General features: G+C 45.2%; 1 protein-coding gene across 4 annotated transcripts; it reads right to left on the bottom strand.

Annotated features, from left to right (window-relative positions):
* Positions 1 to 3,466: 3,466 nt before the first annotated feature.
* On the bottom strand, positions 3,467 to 11,963 carry LOC120915974 (chymotrypsin inhibitor-like). Of its 4 annotated transcripts, none has more exons than XM_040326812.1 (5): positions 11,905 to 11,963; positions 7,631 to 7,671; positions 6,787 to 6,813; positions 5,780 to 5,803; positions 3,467 to 3,733 (listed from the first exon to the last, which is right to left on the bottom strand). In XM_040326812.1, exons 1-5 carry the CDS (start codon positions 11,940 to 11,942, stop codon positions 3,558 to 3,560), a joined length of 306 nt encoding a protein of 101 aa, XP_040182746.1. In that variant the 5' UTR covers positions 11,943 to 11,963; the 3' UTR covers positions 3,467 to 3,557. The 4 variants fall into 4 exon arrangements, with proteins under 4 accessions (XP_040182746.1, XP_040182747.1, XP_040182748.1 ...); XM_040326813.1 differs by lacking the exon at positions 11,905 to 11,963 and adding an exon at positions 9,794 to 9,946; XM_040326814.1 differs by lacking the exon at positions 11,905 to 11,963 and adding an exon at positions 8,841 to 8,887.
* Between the last annotated feature and the right edge of the window lie 3,219 nt (positions 11,964 to 15,182).

The following is a 15,182-nucleotide window of genomic DNA, read 5'->3' as shown; positions in this document are numbered from 1 at the left end:
GGCTAAGTGACTGCTCCTCCAATAGGAAGGAGATACTGCGCTGTGGTAGAGGTGTATAGTTCCTGTAGAAAGGTGTCTTCAGCTAATAGCGCGGCCATTTTGCGTGAGGCTGGGAATAGTCATTCTGGAAACAGTTTAGCATAGTTTACCAACTGTCCCTGATTTCAAGGGACTGTCCCTGATTTGGAACAAAGTCTCTCTGTCCCTCTTTCCCCCTCATTTGTCCCTCACTTTGGTCTGATCTATATAGATGTATATAAAATGCACTATCCATCTTTCAAAAGGTGTTTCCCAGTGCTAAACCTTTCATCTGATTTCTAATTTGCTGCGTTTGTAAATTCCAAGAGCCAATATAAAGGAATAACAAAGACCGGAGAAAAGACTGGACAGCCGCACATCCACAAAATTCTTAAAAAGTTGCTTTTAATTGTAAAAAATGGAAACAGCACTACAAGTCACAGCAGACAATGGGGTGGATATAGGGTTGCCACCTCATCCCTTTAAAACAGAACACATATGAATTACACAGGTTCTGTGGCTAATTAAGGTGGTAATTAGACTCATTTGGTGCCTTACCTGCATTAAATTAGCCCCAGAACCTGTGTAATTCATATGTGTTCTGTTTTAAAGGGATGAGGTGGCAAACCTAGGTGGATAGCTGACGCGTTTCGCTGATACCCCAGCTATCCACCCCACTGTCTGCTGTGACTTGTAGTGCTGTTTCCATGTTTTACAATTAAAAGCAACTTTTTAAGAATTTCGTGGAAGTGCGGCTGTCCAGTCTTTGCTTTGTGCATTGCCAGCACCCACGCTTCTGAGAAGACACTGATTGCACTCACCTAGAGCGGCAGTTCCCCTTTCTCTATAAAGAATAACAGTGGGAAAAAAAAAAAGCACTTGTGGGGTAACTTTTTTTTGTACAATTCTCCTTTAAGCCCCGGAAGGTTTTACCCCCCTTCATGACCAGGTAATTTTTCGTGATACGTCACTGTGTCGCTTTAACTGACAATTGCGCCGCCGTGAGACGTTGTACCCAAATCATTTTTTTTTTTTTTTAGGCATAGGCTTGTAACTGGGGGGAGCCCTATGGGATAGGGCAGGGGTCTTCAAACTACGGCCCTCCAGTTGTTTAGGAACTACAATTCCCATCATGCCTAGTCATGTCTGTGAATGCCAGAGTTTTACAATGCCTCATGGGATGTGTAGTTCTGCAACAGCTGGAGGGCCATAGTTTGAGGATCCCTGGGATAGGGTGACCAGACATCCCCGGTTTCTGAGGACAGTCCCCGGATTGAGGACACTGTCACTGGACCAAGTCTGTCCCCAGTTTTGTCCCCAGATTGGATTTGAACAGGGGCTGGGGCAATTTTAAAGACAGTCAGTGCAAAGTTTCTTGTTCTTCTGTCTTGGCTCAAGTCCAGGCCAGCCACCTGCCTATCTGCTTGCCTTCCCTGGCAGAGTAATATTTCTCCGCTCCCCACCCAGTAGTAGCATAGCTCCCAACTGTCCCTGATTTCGAGGGACTGTCCCTGATTTGGAGCAATGTCCCTCTGTCCTCCTCATTTGTCCCTCATTTTGGTCTGATCTATATAGTTGTATATAAAATGCACTTTTTTATCTATCAAAAAGTGTTTTCCAGCGCTAAACCTTTCATCTGATTTCTAAATATCTGCATTTGTACATTCCAAAAGCCAATATAAAGGAATAGTAGTTGTAAAAAAAAAAAAATCACTTGTGGGTTTAATCCTGTTTTTTTTGTACAATTCTCCTTTAAGGGGGCGTGGCAAGGGGTGTGTCCTATGCCTGCATACTTTTGCTGATAGGTGTCCCTAATTCCCCATCTCAAAAAGTTGGGAGGTATGTAGTAGCCGATGCCCGGAAAGTTAGACTTGACAGACTGTGAGGCGGGACGCAGTGGCGGCGACGACAGGCAGAGAGTAGCCGATTGTCACCATTACAAGTAACTAAAAAAAAAATGTCCCTGGATTTCATTTTAAAAATCTGGTCACCTTACTATTGGAGCATAGGCTTGTATCTGGGGGCGCCCTGTTGGAACTTAGAAGCTTGTACGGAGTGCGCCCTATTGGAGCATAGGCTTGTAAGAGAGGTGCCGTATCGAAGCATAGGCTTGTACCAGGGGCCATCCTATGGGAGTGTAGGCTTTTACCTGGGGGTGCCATATAAGAGCGTAGGCTTGTACCTGGGAGCATCCTATGGGAGCATAGGCTTGTACCTGGGGGGGCCCTATGGTAAGGTGACCAGATTTTTAAAATTAAATCCGGGGGACATATTTTTTCTTTACTATGAATGGCAACAATCAGCAACTCTCTGCCCGTCGCCGCATGCCTCACAGCCTCTCAAGTCTTACTCTTCGGGCCCCAGCTACTAATGGATGGGGAACGGAGGAAGATCACTCCGCCAGGGAAGGCAAGGAGATAGGCAGGTGGCTGGCCGAGATTTGAGCCAAGGCAGAACAACATACAATCGAAGCTCAATGGGCATGTGCCCGAAACTGAAGAAATATTCCCTCTGCTCCGACCAGCACATGATCATCAGAAAGGGGCACAGATAATGGGAAAAATACAACCCCCCTATGCTAGTAGACATGGCGGAGCAGGGGTGTGTAATTCAATTTTTTTTTTATTTTAACTCTGCACTGACTGTCTTTGAAATTGCCCCTGGCCCCTATTAAATCCAATCTGGGGACAAAACCAGGGACAGACTTGGTCCGGGAACAGTGCCCTCAATCAGGGGACTGTCCCCTGAAACTGGGGATGTCTGGTCACCCTACCCTATGGGAGCGTAAACTTGTACCTGGGGGGTTGCCCTATGGAAGTGTAGGCTTGTACCTGGGGGTGCCCTATGGACGTGTAGGCTTGTACCTGGGGGTGCCCTATGGACGTGTAGGCTTGTACCTGGGGGTGCCCTATGGACGTGCAGGCTTGTACCTGGGGGTGCCCTATGGGAGTGCAGGCTTGTACCTGGGGGTGCCCTATGGGAGTGCAGGCTTGTACCTGGGGGTGCCCTATGGGAGTGCAGGCTTGTACCTGGGGGTGCCCTATGGGAGTGCAGGCTTGTATCTGGGGGTGCCCTATGGGAGTGCAGGCTTGTACCTGGGGGTGCCCTATGGGAGTGCAGGCTTGTACCTGGGGGTGCCCTATGGGAGTGCAGGCTTGTACCTGGGGGTGCCCTATGGGAGTGCAGGCTTGTACCTGGGGGTGACCCATGGGAGCGTAGGCTTGTAGGAGGGACACTATCAGAGCGTAGGCATGTACTATGGTGTTCACACTTTCATACAAGCCTACACCATGATCGATCAGCTCATTGATTTGCACGCTCAGCTGATACAATGCTGCATGTTTATTCTGTGGTTGTTTCTATACAAGGACTGTCTCCAGGTTGGATGTGAAGTCTATAGAATCCTGACCACAAAACAAGCATAGGATTCGAGGAAACCGACAAGAAATACAATCTATTCATTCAGCTTTATTGTCATTCCTACAAGTGACATTGGAGGAAACATCCTCCCATTCATGAACGATCGTCATACAAATGATTTAGTTGCACTCCTCGGGTCGGACGCAGGTGCCGGCGCTGTTGCGTTGGTATTCTTTCCTACAGTCGCAGCCGATGTAGCACATTCGGTTGCACACTAGTGGCACGTTCCAGGGTTTGCACGTAGTCAGACATGTCTTGCCGCATCGAACAAATTCTTCATTCTCCGGACAGCCCCCTGTAATACAAAAAGAGAAACCCTGATAGACCAAGCCATAAAAAGAACCATTAACCCCCCCCCCCCCCCCCCCATATCTCAGTGTGCAAGGCAAACATCACTTGAACAGTAATAGCAACCGGGGATGACAGGTCCTCTTTATGGAGAGATCTGGGGGCAATAAGACCCCAGATCTCTTCTCTAACTTTAAAAGCAAAAGATTAAAATAAGATATTTTTGCTTTAAAAAATAAATAAAATACGTTTACTTCGGCCCTAGGATGGAAATGATGTCATGATGTTGCTCTGGTCCTCCAAGACCATAGAGGCCATCAGAGACGATCTGGTCTCTGGGAACCTCTATGGCCAGCTGCACGACCGGGTTGTTTTTCAAGCACACCAGTAAAAAAGGTAAGCCAGAGAAAAAAAAAAAAAAAAAAAAAAAAAAAAAAAAAAAACGGGGGGAGGGGGTTGCGGGCCCTATTGGAGCGCAGACTTGTACCTGGGGGGGCACCCTATCGAAACATAGGCTAAGTTGTACCTGGGGGGGCGCCCCATCGAAACCTAGGCTTGTACCTGGGGGGCACCCCCATCGAAACCTAGGCTTGTACCTGGGGGGCACCCCCAGCGGAAACCTAGGCTTGTACCTGGGGGGCACCCCCAGCGGAAACCTAGGCTTGTACCTGGGGGGCACCCCCAGCGGAAACCTAGGCTTGTACCTGGGGGGCACCCCCATCGAAACCTAGGCTTGTACCTGGGGGGCACCCCCATCGAAACCTAGGCTTGTACCTGGGGGGCACCCCCAGCGGAAACCTAGGCTTGTACCTGGGGGGCACCCCCAGCGGAAACCTAGGCTTGTACCTGGGGGGCACCCCCAGCGGAAACCTAGGCTTGTACCTGGGGGGCACCCCCAGCGAAACCTAAGCTTGTACCTGGGGGGGCACCCCCATCGGAACCTAAGCTTGTACCTGGGGGGGCACCCCCATCGGAACCTAGGCTTGTACCTGGGGGGCACACCCTGTTTCTGTGCCAACAGGGGAAAAAAAAAATAATAAAAATAATGTTATTAGGCTATTTTTCCTCCAGATCAAATGTTATTTATTAATGCAAAAAATTGATTGATCGAGATGGGAAAATACCGCATTAAGGCCACTAGATGGCATTAGTGATCATAGAAAATAAGTATTTACTATGACAATCAGCTCCACCTAGTGGCCATAACGTTTTGTATTTTTTCTGATTCACTTAAAGGGGTTGTAAAGGTAAATGTTTTTTCACCTTAATGCATCCTATGCATTAAGGTGAAAAAACATCCGACGTTACCGCCCCCCCCCCCCCCGAACCCCCGTTTTACTTACCTGACCCCCTCCAAAGTCACGCGCGTCCACGTGATCCTCTTCGGTTCTCAGCCTGGCCGTTGATTGGCTAGGCTGGACGGATTCATAGCAGTGCAGCCATTGGGGGGCCGGGCCAAGTGATACAGTCGGCAGCTATGCCCGCCGCTGTATCACGGGAGAGCGCTTGCAAAAGCTTTCCACTATGCGAGCTTGCATGAAGGTGGAAAGCTTTTGCGAGGAGGAGCCGAGACAGCCGCTGAGGGACCCCAGAAGACCGGGTTAGGGGACACTCTGTGCAAAACGAGCTGCACAGCAGAGGCAAGTATAACATGTAAGTTTGCCTTTAGGTGTTCCTTTCATTCTGTATTGTAAACATTTGACCTGTAGAGAATATAGCCTAATAACATTTGATTTTGCCCCGTTCGCATAGAATAAACGTACATGAAGTTTCACAGGATGAACAGCTTACCAAACTTTAGGAATACACCACTGAACCAGCTCAGTGTAACTCATGGGCGGGTGCTTCTGGTGTAGCCCCCCCCCCCCCCCATGTTCAGTCCCATCCAATCTAACCCAAGAGATTGTTACCTGCGCACCTAAGAGGCCACCCCCCATTAAGCTCCACATCTGAAATAACTGTAAAGGGAACCTGTCACCTTTTACTTGTATGGCCACAGGATAGTATACACAGCTGTCATATAGTTTTATAATAACCAAATTAGTAATATTACCCGGTGGAGCGGGAGCGCTTGATGCTGTTGGAAGGAAAAACAAAATTAAAATAAAAATAAAAAAAATGCACAGAGCAGTCAGCAAGAGCAAAAATCCCCACCATCCAATCAGATTTCACTTGACTAGAGCTGCAGCGACAATTACGAATAAAAAATAAATAAATAATAAAATCGCACCAAGTGAACCCAAACACGCGTCATGCGTTTTTCTGCAATTCCTAATTTACCCAACAATGAATGAAATGAGCGGGGGTCTTAGACTGGGGGTAGTTCTTCTCTCTCCTTTATTGCACCAGTTGGTAAAGCCAGGGAGCTCTCATAATTCTGGTTGTATCCAAAGAGTCGCCAGCAGTGGCGGCTGGTGCTAAATATTTTTTTTGGGGGGGGGGGGTGCAAACAAACCAAAAAAAAAACAAAAAAACTCATCAATTGCAACCTCATTATACCCATTAAATGCAGCCACTGTGCCCATCAAACACTGCCACGTCAAACAGTGCCACAAAACGCCACCAGTGCCCCAAACGCCACCACTGTGCCCGCCCCGTCCGCTCGCTGTCTGGCCGGCAGGTTAGGTAGCGGGTGACTGCGGCAAGCTGTGGCACCGTCCGACGGGTCAGGCCGGCGAGCTGTGTCCTCCATGCGTCTCCTCCTGATTGGCTGAAAGGACAGGCACTACAATAGGACACCTATCAGGTGACAGGTAACTGAACCGCCAATCAGGAAGCACATTGGGTGGCTTTGGTGAAACATCTCACTTTTGAAACAGAGAAAGTTACTGAGGACGAAGATTCCCCAGTCCTTTTCTCTGCAGTCAAGCAGCAGGGGGGGAATCTGCCCATCACAGGGTTATTAGGGTGTGCCCAGGTACACCTGCCACACCCTGTGCGCACGCCTGTGGCCCGTGCACTTAAATGTGGCCCGTGCACAGGGTATGCATTGGCACGAGGCCTAAAACATTCTGAAAAAAAAATTAAAGAAAAAAAAAAAAAAAAAAAAAAAAAACTTACCACTTCCAATGAGCAATGCACACACCACTAGAAAAAAAAAATGGCAGAACAAAAAAAAATAATTAATAATTATGTTGTTGTGCATTAAAGGAACACTAAAGTCAAAATGTTTTGTTTTTTTAAAATAACAAACATGTTATACTTACCTCCACTGTGCAGATCGTTTTGCACAGAGTGGCCCCTAACCCGGTCTTCTGGGGTCCCTCGGCGGCTGTCTCGGCTCCTGGTGGAAAGCTTTTGCGTGCACGTTCCAGTGATACAGCAGCGGCCATAGCCGCCGACTGTATCACTTGGCCCCGCCCCCCAGCACGCCGCGTCATCCGCTGCGATTGACAGCAGCACCAGCCAATGGCTGCGCTGCTATCAATCCGCCCAGCCTAGCCAATCAACGGCTAAGCTGGGAACCCGAGAACATCACATGGACGCGCCCGGGAATTTCGAACGGTCAGGTAAGTAAAACGGGGGCTCAGGGGGCGGAACCGTCGGATGTTTTTTCACCTTAATGCATAGGATGCATTAAGGTGAGAATTTTTTTTTTACCTTTACAACCCCTTTAAGGTGTAACTAAGGAAAAAAAATACAGCAGTTGGCCACTAGATGGTGCTAAGTAACATGGGAATTTCCTATGTTACTTCGCTCAAACTAGTGGCTGATTGTAGGGGTTTCAATTTTAATGCAAATAAAAAAAAAAAATAAAAAAAATAAAAAAAAAATTTCAAACTGCAAAATAAATAACCCAATAACATTCGTTTTTTTTTGCCCTTTCATTAGGTGAATTGCTATGCTATTTTTTCACAAATACACCCCCAAGTGATAGTTTTTAGTAATTATCTGTACAACTTACCCAAACTGCAAAGCAGAACTGTCACACTGACTTTCATCTTTCTGTGGAAGGAAGGGAAGAAAGAAAATAAAAATCACATGACTAGCGACATATATATATATATATATATATACACACACACACACACACACACACACACACACACACACACACACACAAACACAGTGTATCTATCTATATCTCTCTCTCATGGTGGATTCCAAATTATCCATCAATGTTAAAAATAAATAAAAAATAAAATAAAAAAGGGGACACAATCTCCAATGCAAAAAGTTTACTGAATGTTCCCCATTCAATACGTGCATTAAACCACTTCCCTACCCGCCCATAGTCCTATGACGTCCACAGATGGGATCTCCCATCCTGGGTGGACGTCATAGGTCGCCCTGGGCTTTCCAGCCGTCTAGGGGGGCGTGCGCGCCCGCGGCATTGCTTGGGACCCGGTGGCTGTGATGTCTGTAAACGCACAGATCGGTCTCCTCCCCTTGCGAGTCCCCCTACAGTAAGAATCACACATTCGAGAACATATTTAACCCCTTCAGTGCCCCTTAGTGTTATACCCTTCCCTGCTGTATAAATGTGAATGGTCACAAAAAATGTGTCAAAAGTGTCCGATATGTCCATCGCAATGTCACGGTCACAATAAAATAATAATAAAAAAAAAAAAAAAAAAAAAGTCGCAGATCGCCGCCATTACTAGTAAAAAAAAATTGAAATGCAATAAATCTATCCCCTATTTCGTAAACGCTATAACTTTTGCGCAAACCAATCAATAAACGCTTATTGTGATTTTTTTTTTTTAACCAAAAATATGTAGAATACATATCGGCCTAAACTGTGGAAACATTTTTTTTTTTTTATATCTTTTTTGGGGGATATTTATTATAGCAAAAAGTTAAAAAAAATATTGATTTTTTTTCAAAATTGTAGCTCTATTTTTGTTTATAGCGCAAAAACTAAAAACCGCAGAGGTGATCAAATACCACCAAATTTTTGTTTATAGCGCAACAAATAAAAACCGCAGAGGTGATCAAATACCACCAAAAGTAAGCTCTATTTGTAAAAAAAAAAAAGAAGGACAGACGGAAATTTTGTTTGGGAGCCACGTCGCACAATTGTCAGTTAAAGCGACGCAGTGCCGAATCGCAAAAAGTGCTCTGGCAAGGAAGGGGGGTAAATTCTTCCGGGGCTGAAGTGGTTAAGCAGCTACCTGTACAGTTTCAAGCATACCATGCGCTTCATCAAGATGTGTGTGTAACGATATAAAACAGATCCCTACCTATATACCACACAGCCGGGTGTAGCCACACAGGTGTATCCCTCATCACCACTCCTATCCAAGTTAACCCTCTCAGTTCACTATATTCACAGATCTATAAAGCTATATACAAAAGTTACTAGTAAAAATAATTATTCAGCGCTGGAACAATAAATCAAACAGACTAAATTATGCAAGCCAGCACTTAAGGCAAGTACCGTATTTATCGGCGTATATCACGCACTATTTTCCCCTTAAAATAAGGGGAAAATCGTGGGTGCGCGATATACGCCGATAGCCGCTTCCCGCGCTCAGTTTGAATTCCTGCGCCGACATATACCGAGTGCCGTACACTCGGGTACATTCGGCTAGTCTCGGCTTCGCTCACGCATAAACGTCACAGAGCGTGAGCGGCGCCGAGACTAGCCGAGTGTACTGCACTCGGTATATGTCGGCGGAGGCGTTCGAACTGAGCGCGGGAAGCGGGGACTCGACTTGAGGCGCGCGCTGGAGAAGCCGGGAGGACACCACCGAGGCCGGAGACGGACGCCGGACCGGACGATGGACGCTGGGAAGACACCAAAACTGTAAGTAATAAAATCATATAACTTTTTACAGGAATTTCGGGGGCAACTTTAGGGGTGCGCGGTATACGCGGGAGCGTGTTATATCGCGATAAATACGGTATAAAATAAAACACCTCAAAAAAGCATAAAATAATAATAGTGCAGCGCAAACAGTAAATATACAAAAGTGAACGACACTCAAATTATATCAATGTAAGAAATAATTTAAATAGAGTGCTCAAGTGCAAATATGATCCAAAAAAAAACGGAAAAACGGCGCAAAATCCCAAGCGTGATGCCCAGAAGAACCTCCACCAAATAGCAGGAATGGCCTCTCACCTTAATACTTCAACCTGCAATAGGTCACAAAGCATGGAATAAGCAGAGAACCTCCTGTTCTCACAGAGACAGCAACCAAATGCAGCAGCTCAACCTCATTTATGGCAGACTCAGGAACAAGGTGAGGCAATCAGGGCATAGGAAACAAAAGAAAGGAGATCTAGTGCTCTCTGAAGCAAAACCGATACATTTATTAACCACTTAACCCCCCCCCGGACCATATTGCTGCCCAAAGACCAGAGCACTTTTTGCGATTCGGCACTGCGTCGCTTGAACTGACAATTGTGCGGTCGTGCGACGTGACTCCCAAACAAAATTGGCGTCCTTTTTCCCCCACAAATAGAGCTTTCTTTTGGTGGTATTTGATCACCTCTGCTGTTTTTATTTTTTGCGCTATAAACAAAAATAGAGCGACAATTTTTAAAAAAATGAACATTTTTTACTTTTTGCTATAATAAATATCCCCAAAAATATATATAAAAAACATTTTTTTCCCCTCAGTTTAGGCCGATACGTATTCTTCTACCTATTTTTCGAAAAAAAAAAAAAAAAAATCGCAATAAGCGTTTATTGATTGGTTTGCGCAAAAGTTATAGCGTTTACAAAATAGGGGGTATTTTTAATGGCATTTTTATTAATATTTTTTTTTTACTAGTAATGGCGGTGATCAGCGATTTTTTTTTTCGGTACTGCGACATTATGGCGGACACTTCGGACACTTTTGACAAATTTTTGGGACCATTGGCATTTTTATAGCGATCATGCTGTGCATGCTCCAAATGACGTCCGCAAAATGGCACGGACAGGCAGATGGGCGTATATATACGTCCTTGCCTTCTAGCGGGTGGGGGGTCCGAGCGGGACCCCCTCCGCTGCATGCGGCGGGCGGCTTACCTCGGGGAGCGATCCGGGACGACGGCGCGGCTATTCGTTTATAGCCGCTCCGTCGCGATCGCTCCCCGGAGCTGAAGAACGGGGAGAGCCGTATGTAAACACGGCTTCCCCGTGCTTCACTGTGGCGGCTGCATCGATCGAGTGATCCCTTTTATAGGGAGACTCGATCGATGACATCAGTCCTACAGCCACACCCCCCTACAGTTGTAAACACACACTAGGTGACACATAACTCCTACAGCGCCCCCTGTGGTTAACTCCCAAACTGCAACTGTCATTTTCACAATAAACAATGCAATTTAAATGCATTTTTTGCTGTGGAAATGACAATGGTCCCAAAAATGTGTCAAAATTGTCCGAAGTGTCCGCCATAATGTCGCAGTCACGAAAAAAATCGCTGATCGCCGTCAATAGTAGTAAAAAAAAAAAATTAATAAAAATGCAATAAAACTATCCCCTATTTTGTAAACGCTATAAATTTTGCGCAAACCAATCGATAAACGCTTATTGCAATTTTTTTTACCAAAAATAGGTAGAAGAATACGTATCGGCCTAAACTGAGGAAAAAAAAATGTTTATATATGTTTTTGGGGGATATTTATTATAGCAAAAAGTTTAAAATATTGAATTTTTTTCAAAATTGTCGCTCTATTTTTGTTTATAGCGCAAAAAAATAAAAACCGCAGAGGTGATCAAATACCACCAAAAGAAAGCTCTATTTGTGGGGAAAAAAGGACGCCAATTTTGTTTGGGAGCCACGTCGCACGACCGCGCAATTGTCTGTTAAAGCGACGCAGTGCCAAATCGCAAAACCTGGCCTGGGCATTTAGCAACAAAATGGTTCGGGGCTTAAGTGGTTAACATAGGATACGCCGCACTTACACCTGCTATAGCAGGGGTAACTTTTCGCCAGAAAAAGCCAAACGCAAACGACGTAAAAAAAAAGCGCCGGGGGGCGGGCGTTCGTTTCTGAATCGGCGGATCTCCTCATTTGCATATTCCTCGCGTAAACAAATGGAAGCGCCACCTAGCGGCCGGCGGGAGAAATGCAGCCTAAGATCCGACGGTGTAAGTCACTTACACCTGTCGGATCTAAGGGAGATCTATGCGGAACCTGATTCTTATGAATCGGTCGCATAGATCCGACCGTCGGATCTCAGAGATACGACGGCGTATCAGGAGAGACGCCGTCGTATCTCTAACTGAATCTGGTCCACTGTAAAAGCACTCTCAAGTGAGAGCAACGATAATGCATGACAACAGATCAAAGTTAAAACCAGCATGGATCTCACTTAGGTCGGCGATCGCGGGTGACGTCACATGTGGCCCCCCCTTCTGAAGAAAGGCAGCGTGAAGACGTCCTGCTGTCTCCTTATAAGTAGCATGTAGCTGCCATGACAACCATGGCAACAACAAAAAACGCCTACTCAGCTCAAGCCCCTCCCATCAGTCCTCTACACACAGCAGCAACTGCTAGTGTAAGCAAGGCGCTGACAGCGCTAACAAGAAGATAAACTAATTGGGATAAATAGCAGAGCAAAAAATGTAGGCATTAATATGCAGACTACACATAAATACATATTTAAAAGTTATTTAAAAAATGTTCAAGAATATTTATTAATAAAGGATCTTATTTTAAAAGTCCTGACGTCAACCGTGATCGCACATCCAGTACAAAAGAGAGAGTCCAGACCCTCAATATGAGCGACTCCAAAAAGAATGTCTCAAATAGATACTAGACAGAAAGAACAGGGCCGCCATCAGGGGGGTACAGGCAGTACACCTGTAAGGGGCCCAGAGGTCCCCAGGGGCCCGGATGGCAACCCCCTTTAAAAAAAAGGAGTCCGGAGGTCCCCAGGGGCCCGGAGGCCCATAGGGCCCCATATGGCAACTCCCCTTTTTTTATTTATTTTTTATTATATATATATTTTTATTTTATTTTTTATTAAAGGGCCAATATTTTTTTTTTTAGAGGTTCGGAGGTCCCCAGGGGCCCGAAGGCCCCCAGGGCCCCGGATAGAACCCCCCGTTTTTTTTTATTTATTTTTTATAAAAAAACAATATTTTTTTTCAAATATATTTTTATTTAATTTTTTATTAAAGGGCCAATTTTTTTTTAGGGGTACGGGGGGCCCGGAGATCCCCAGGGCCCCCGGATGACAACCCCCCTTTTTTTTTATAAAAAAAAATATTTTTTTATATATTTTATATATATATATATATATATATATATATATATATATATATATATATATATATACACACATAAATATGTATATATATATTTATTATTATTATTATTATTATTATTATTAAAGGACCCAGATGTCCCCAGGGCCCCCGGATTGCAACCCCCCTTTTTTTATAAAAAAAAAATAATTTATTTATATTATTTTATTTCTTTTTTTTTGTATATATATATTTTTTTTTATTAAAGGGCTCAGAGGTCCCCAGGGCCCCATGTGGCAAACCCCCTTTTTTTATTTGTTATACATGTTAATTTTTTTATTTTTGTTTCTATATATATATTTTTTATGTTTTTATTAAAGGGCCCAGAGGTCCCCAGGGACCTGGATGGCAACCCCCCCCCTTTTTTTTTTATAAATGTTTATTTTTTTTATATATTTTTTTTATTTAATTTTTTTTATAAAAAGGGCCCAGAGGTTTCTTTTTTTAAATTATTATTATTAAAGGGCCCAGAGGTCCCGGATGGCAACCCCCCTTTTTTGTATTTTTTTTTAATAAAAATTAATAATAATTTGTATATATATATATATATATATATATATATATATATATATATATATATATATATATTTATTTATTTTCTATTAAAGGGCCCAGAGGTCCCCAGGGCTCCGGATGGCTATCCCCCTTTTTTATATATATTTTTCTTTATTTCTTCTTTTTTTTGTAAAGGCCCCCCCCCCCGCTTCTCAATTCACGGCAGCCCCCCCCCTTTCTCAATTTCAGGGGCGGCAGCACCCCCCCTCCCCGGTTCTCTACTCCAGGGGGGGCCCATGCCTGAAGCTGTGTAAGGGGCCCCATAATTTCTGATGGCTGCCCTGGGTAAAGGTAAGGGTATTTTGAATAGTAAGGAGGCGGCCTATTTGGATCCTTTTTATTGTCGGACTCCCATTATCTATTTCTTACCAAAATTACATAAAAATGCAGAACGGCCTCCGGGTCGTCCTATTGTAAATGGAATAGATTCTGCAACATCCCGGCTTGGACAGTATCTGGATGTGTTTTTGCAGCAAGTGGCAAGTGGACAATCCGCAGCTTGTGGCAGGTGGCGTGGCCAGGTGACGTTGCAGATGACGTGGCAAGTGGACAATCCGCAGCTTGTGGCAGGTGGCGTGGCCAGGTGACATGGCACGTGACGTTGCAGATGACGTGGCAAGTGGACAATCCGCAGCTTGTGGCAGGTGATGTGGCAAGTGACACGATAAATACAAGTACACTGCTGCTCACTCAGCTGCTACTCACTCTGGTCTCACAAAATGGCTGATGCTTATTTTATTAGCCCGGTACTCACTCTGCAATCCTAGCGCGACGATTCCGACTCCCCGCGGGGAATGGGCGTTCCTATCCAGAGGCAGCATGATTGACGGCCGGCTTTGGCACGTCACGCTCCCCGAAGATAGCCGGAGTAGGTCTCGGCTCTTCACGGCGCCTGCGCGCAGGTGCCGTGAAGCGCCAAGTCCTATTTCGGCTATTTCCGGAGAAGCGTGACGTGCCAGAGCCGGCCATCAATCACCTTCCCTCTCCATAGGAACGCCCATTCCCCGCGGGGAGTCGGAATCTTCTCTCTACGATTGCACAGTGAGTACCGGGCTAAAAAAATAAAGACATGCATACTGTAGCTCGCGCTACTATGCCTCATTTTATGCTAGAGGAAAAAATAATTTTTTTTTTTTATTAATAGGGTGAACCCCCGCTTTAACTAAAAGCTTATAAACGAAAACGCAGGAAAAACGCCGGTTTGAAATGTTTAGATGAGTTTGCATCTGCGTCCCGTGTGCATGAGGCCTAACAGTGTAAATTTGCTGTCCCCTCAAAAATAACTCAACACACAGCCATTAATGTCTAAACCGCTGCAAGCAAAAGTGAGTACACCCCTAAGTGAAAATGTCCAAATTGGGCCCAATTGGCCATTTTCCCTCCCCCGGTGTCATGTGACTGGTTAGTGTTACAAGGTCTCAGGTGTGAATGGGAAGCAGGTGTGTTAAATTTGGCGTTATCGCTCTCACTCTCTTACTGGTCACTGGAAGTACAACATGGCACCTCATGGCAAAGAACTCTCTGAGGATCTGAAAAAAAGAATTGTTGCTCTACATAAAGATGGCCTAGGCTATAAGAAGATCGCCAAGACCCTGAAACTGAGCTGCAGCACGGGGGGGCCAAGACCATCCAGCGGTATAACAGGACGGGTTCCCCTCAGAACAGGCCTCGCCATGGTCCACCAAAGAAGTTGAAGTCACGTGCTCAGCGT

The sequence above is a fragment of the Rana temporaria genome, chromosome 10, assembly GCF_905171775.1.
Source record: "Rana temporaria chromosome 10, aRanTem1.1, whole genome shotgun sequence".
NCBI lineage: Eukaryota > Metazoa > Chordata > Amphibia > Anura > Ranidae > Rana > Rana temporaria.
The sequence above is the reverse complement of the archived record's forward strand: the minus strand, read 5'-3'. Positions and strand labels throughout refer to the sequence as shown.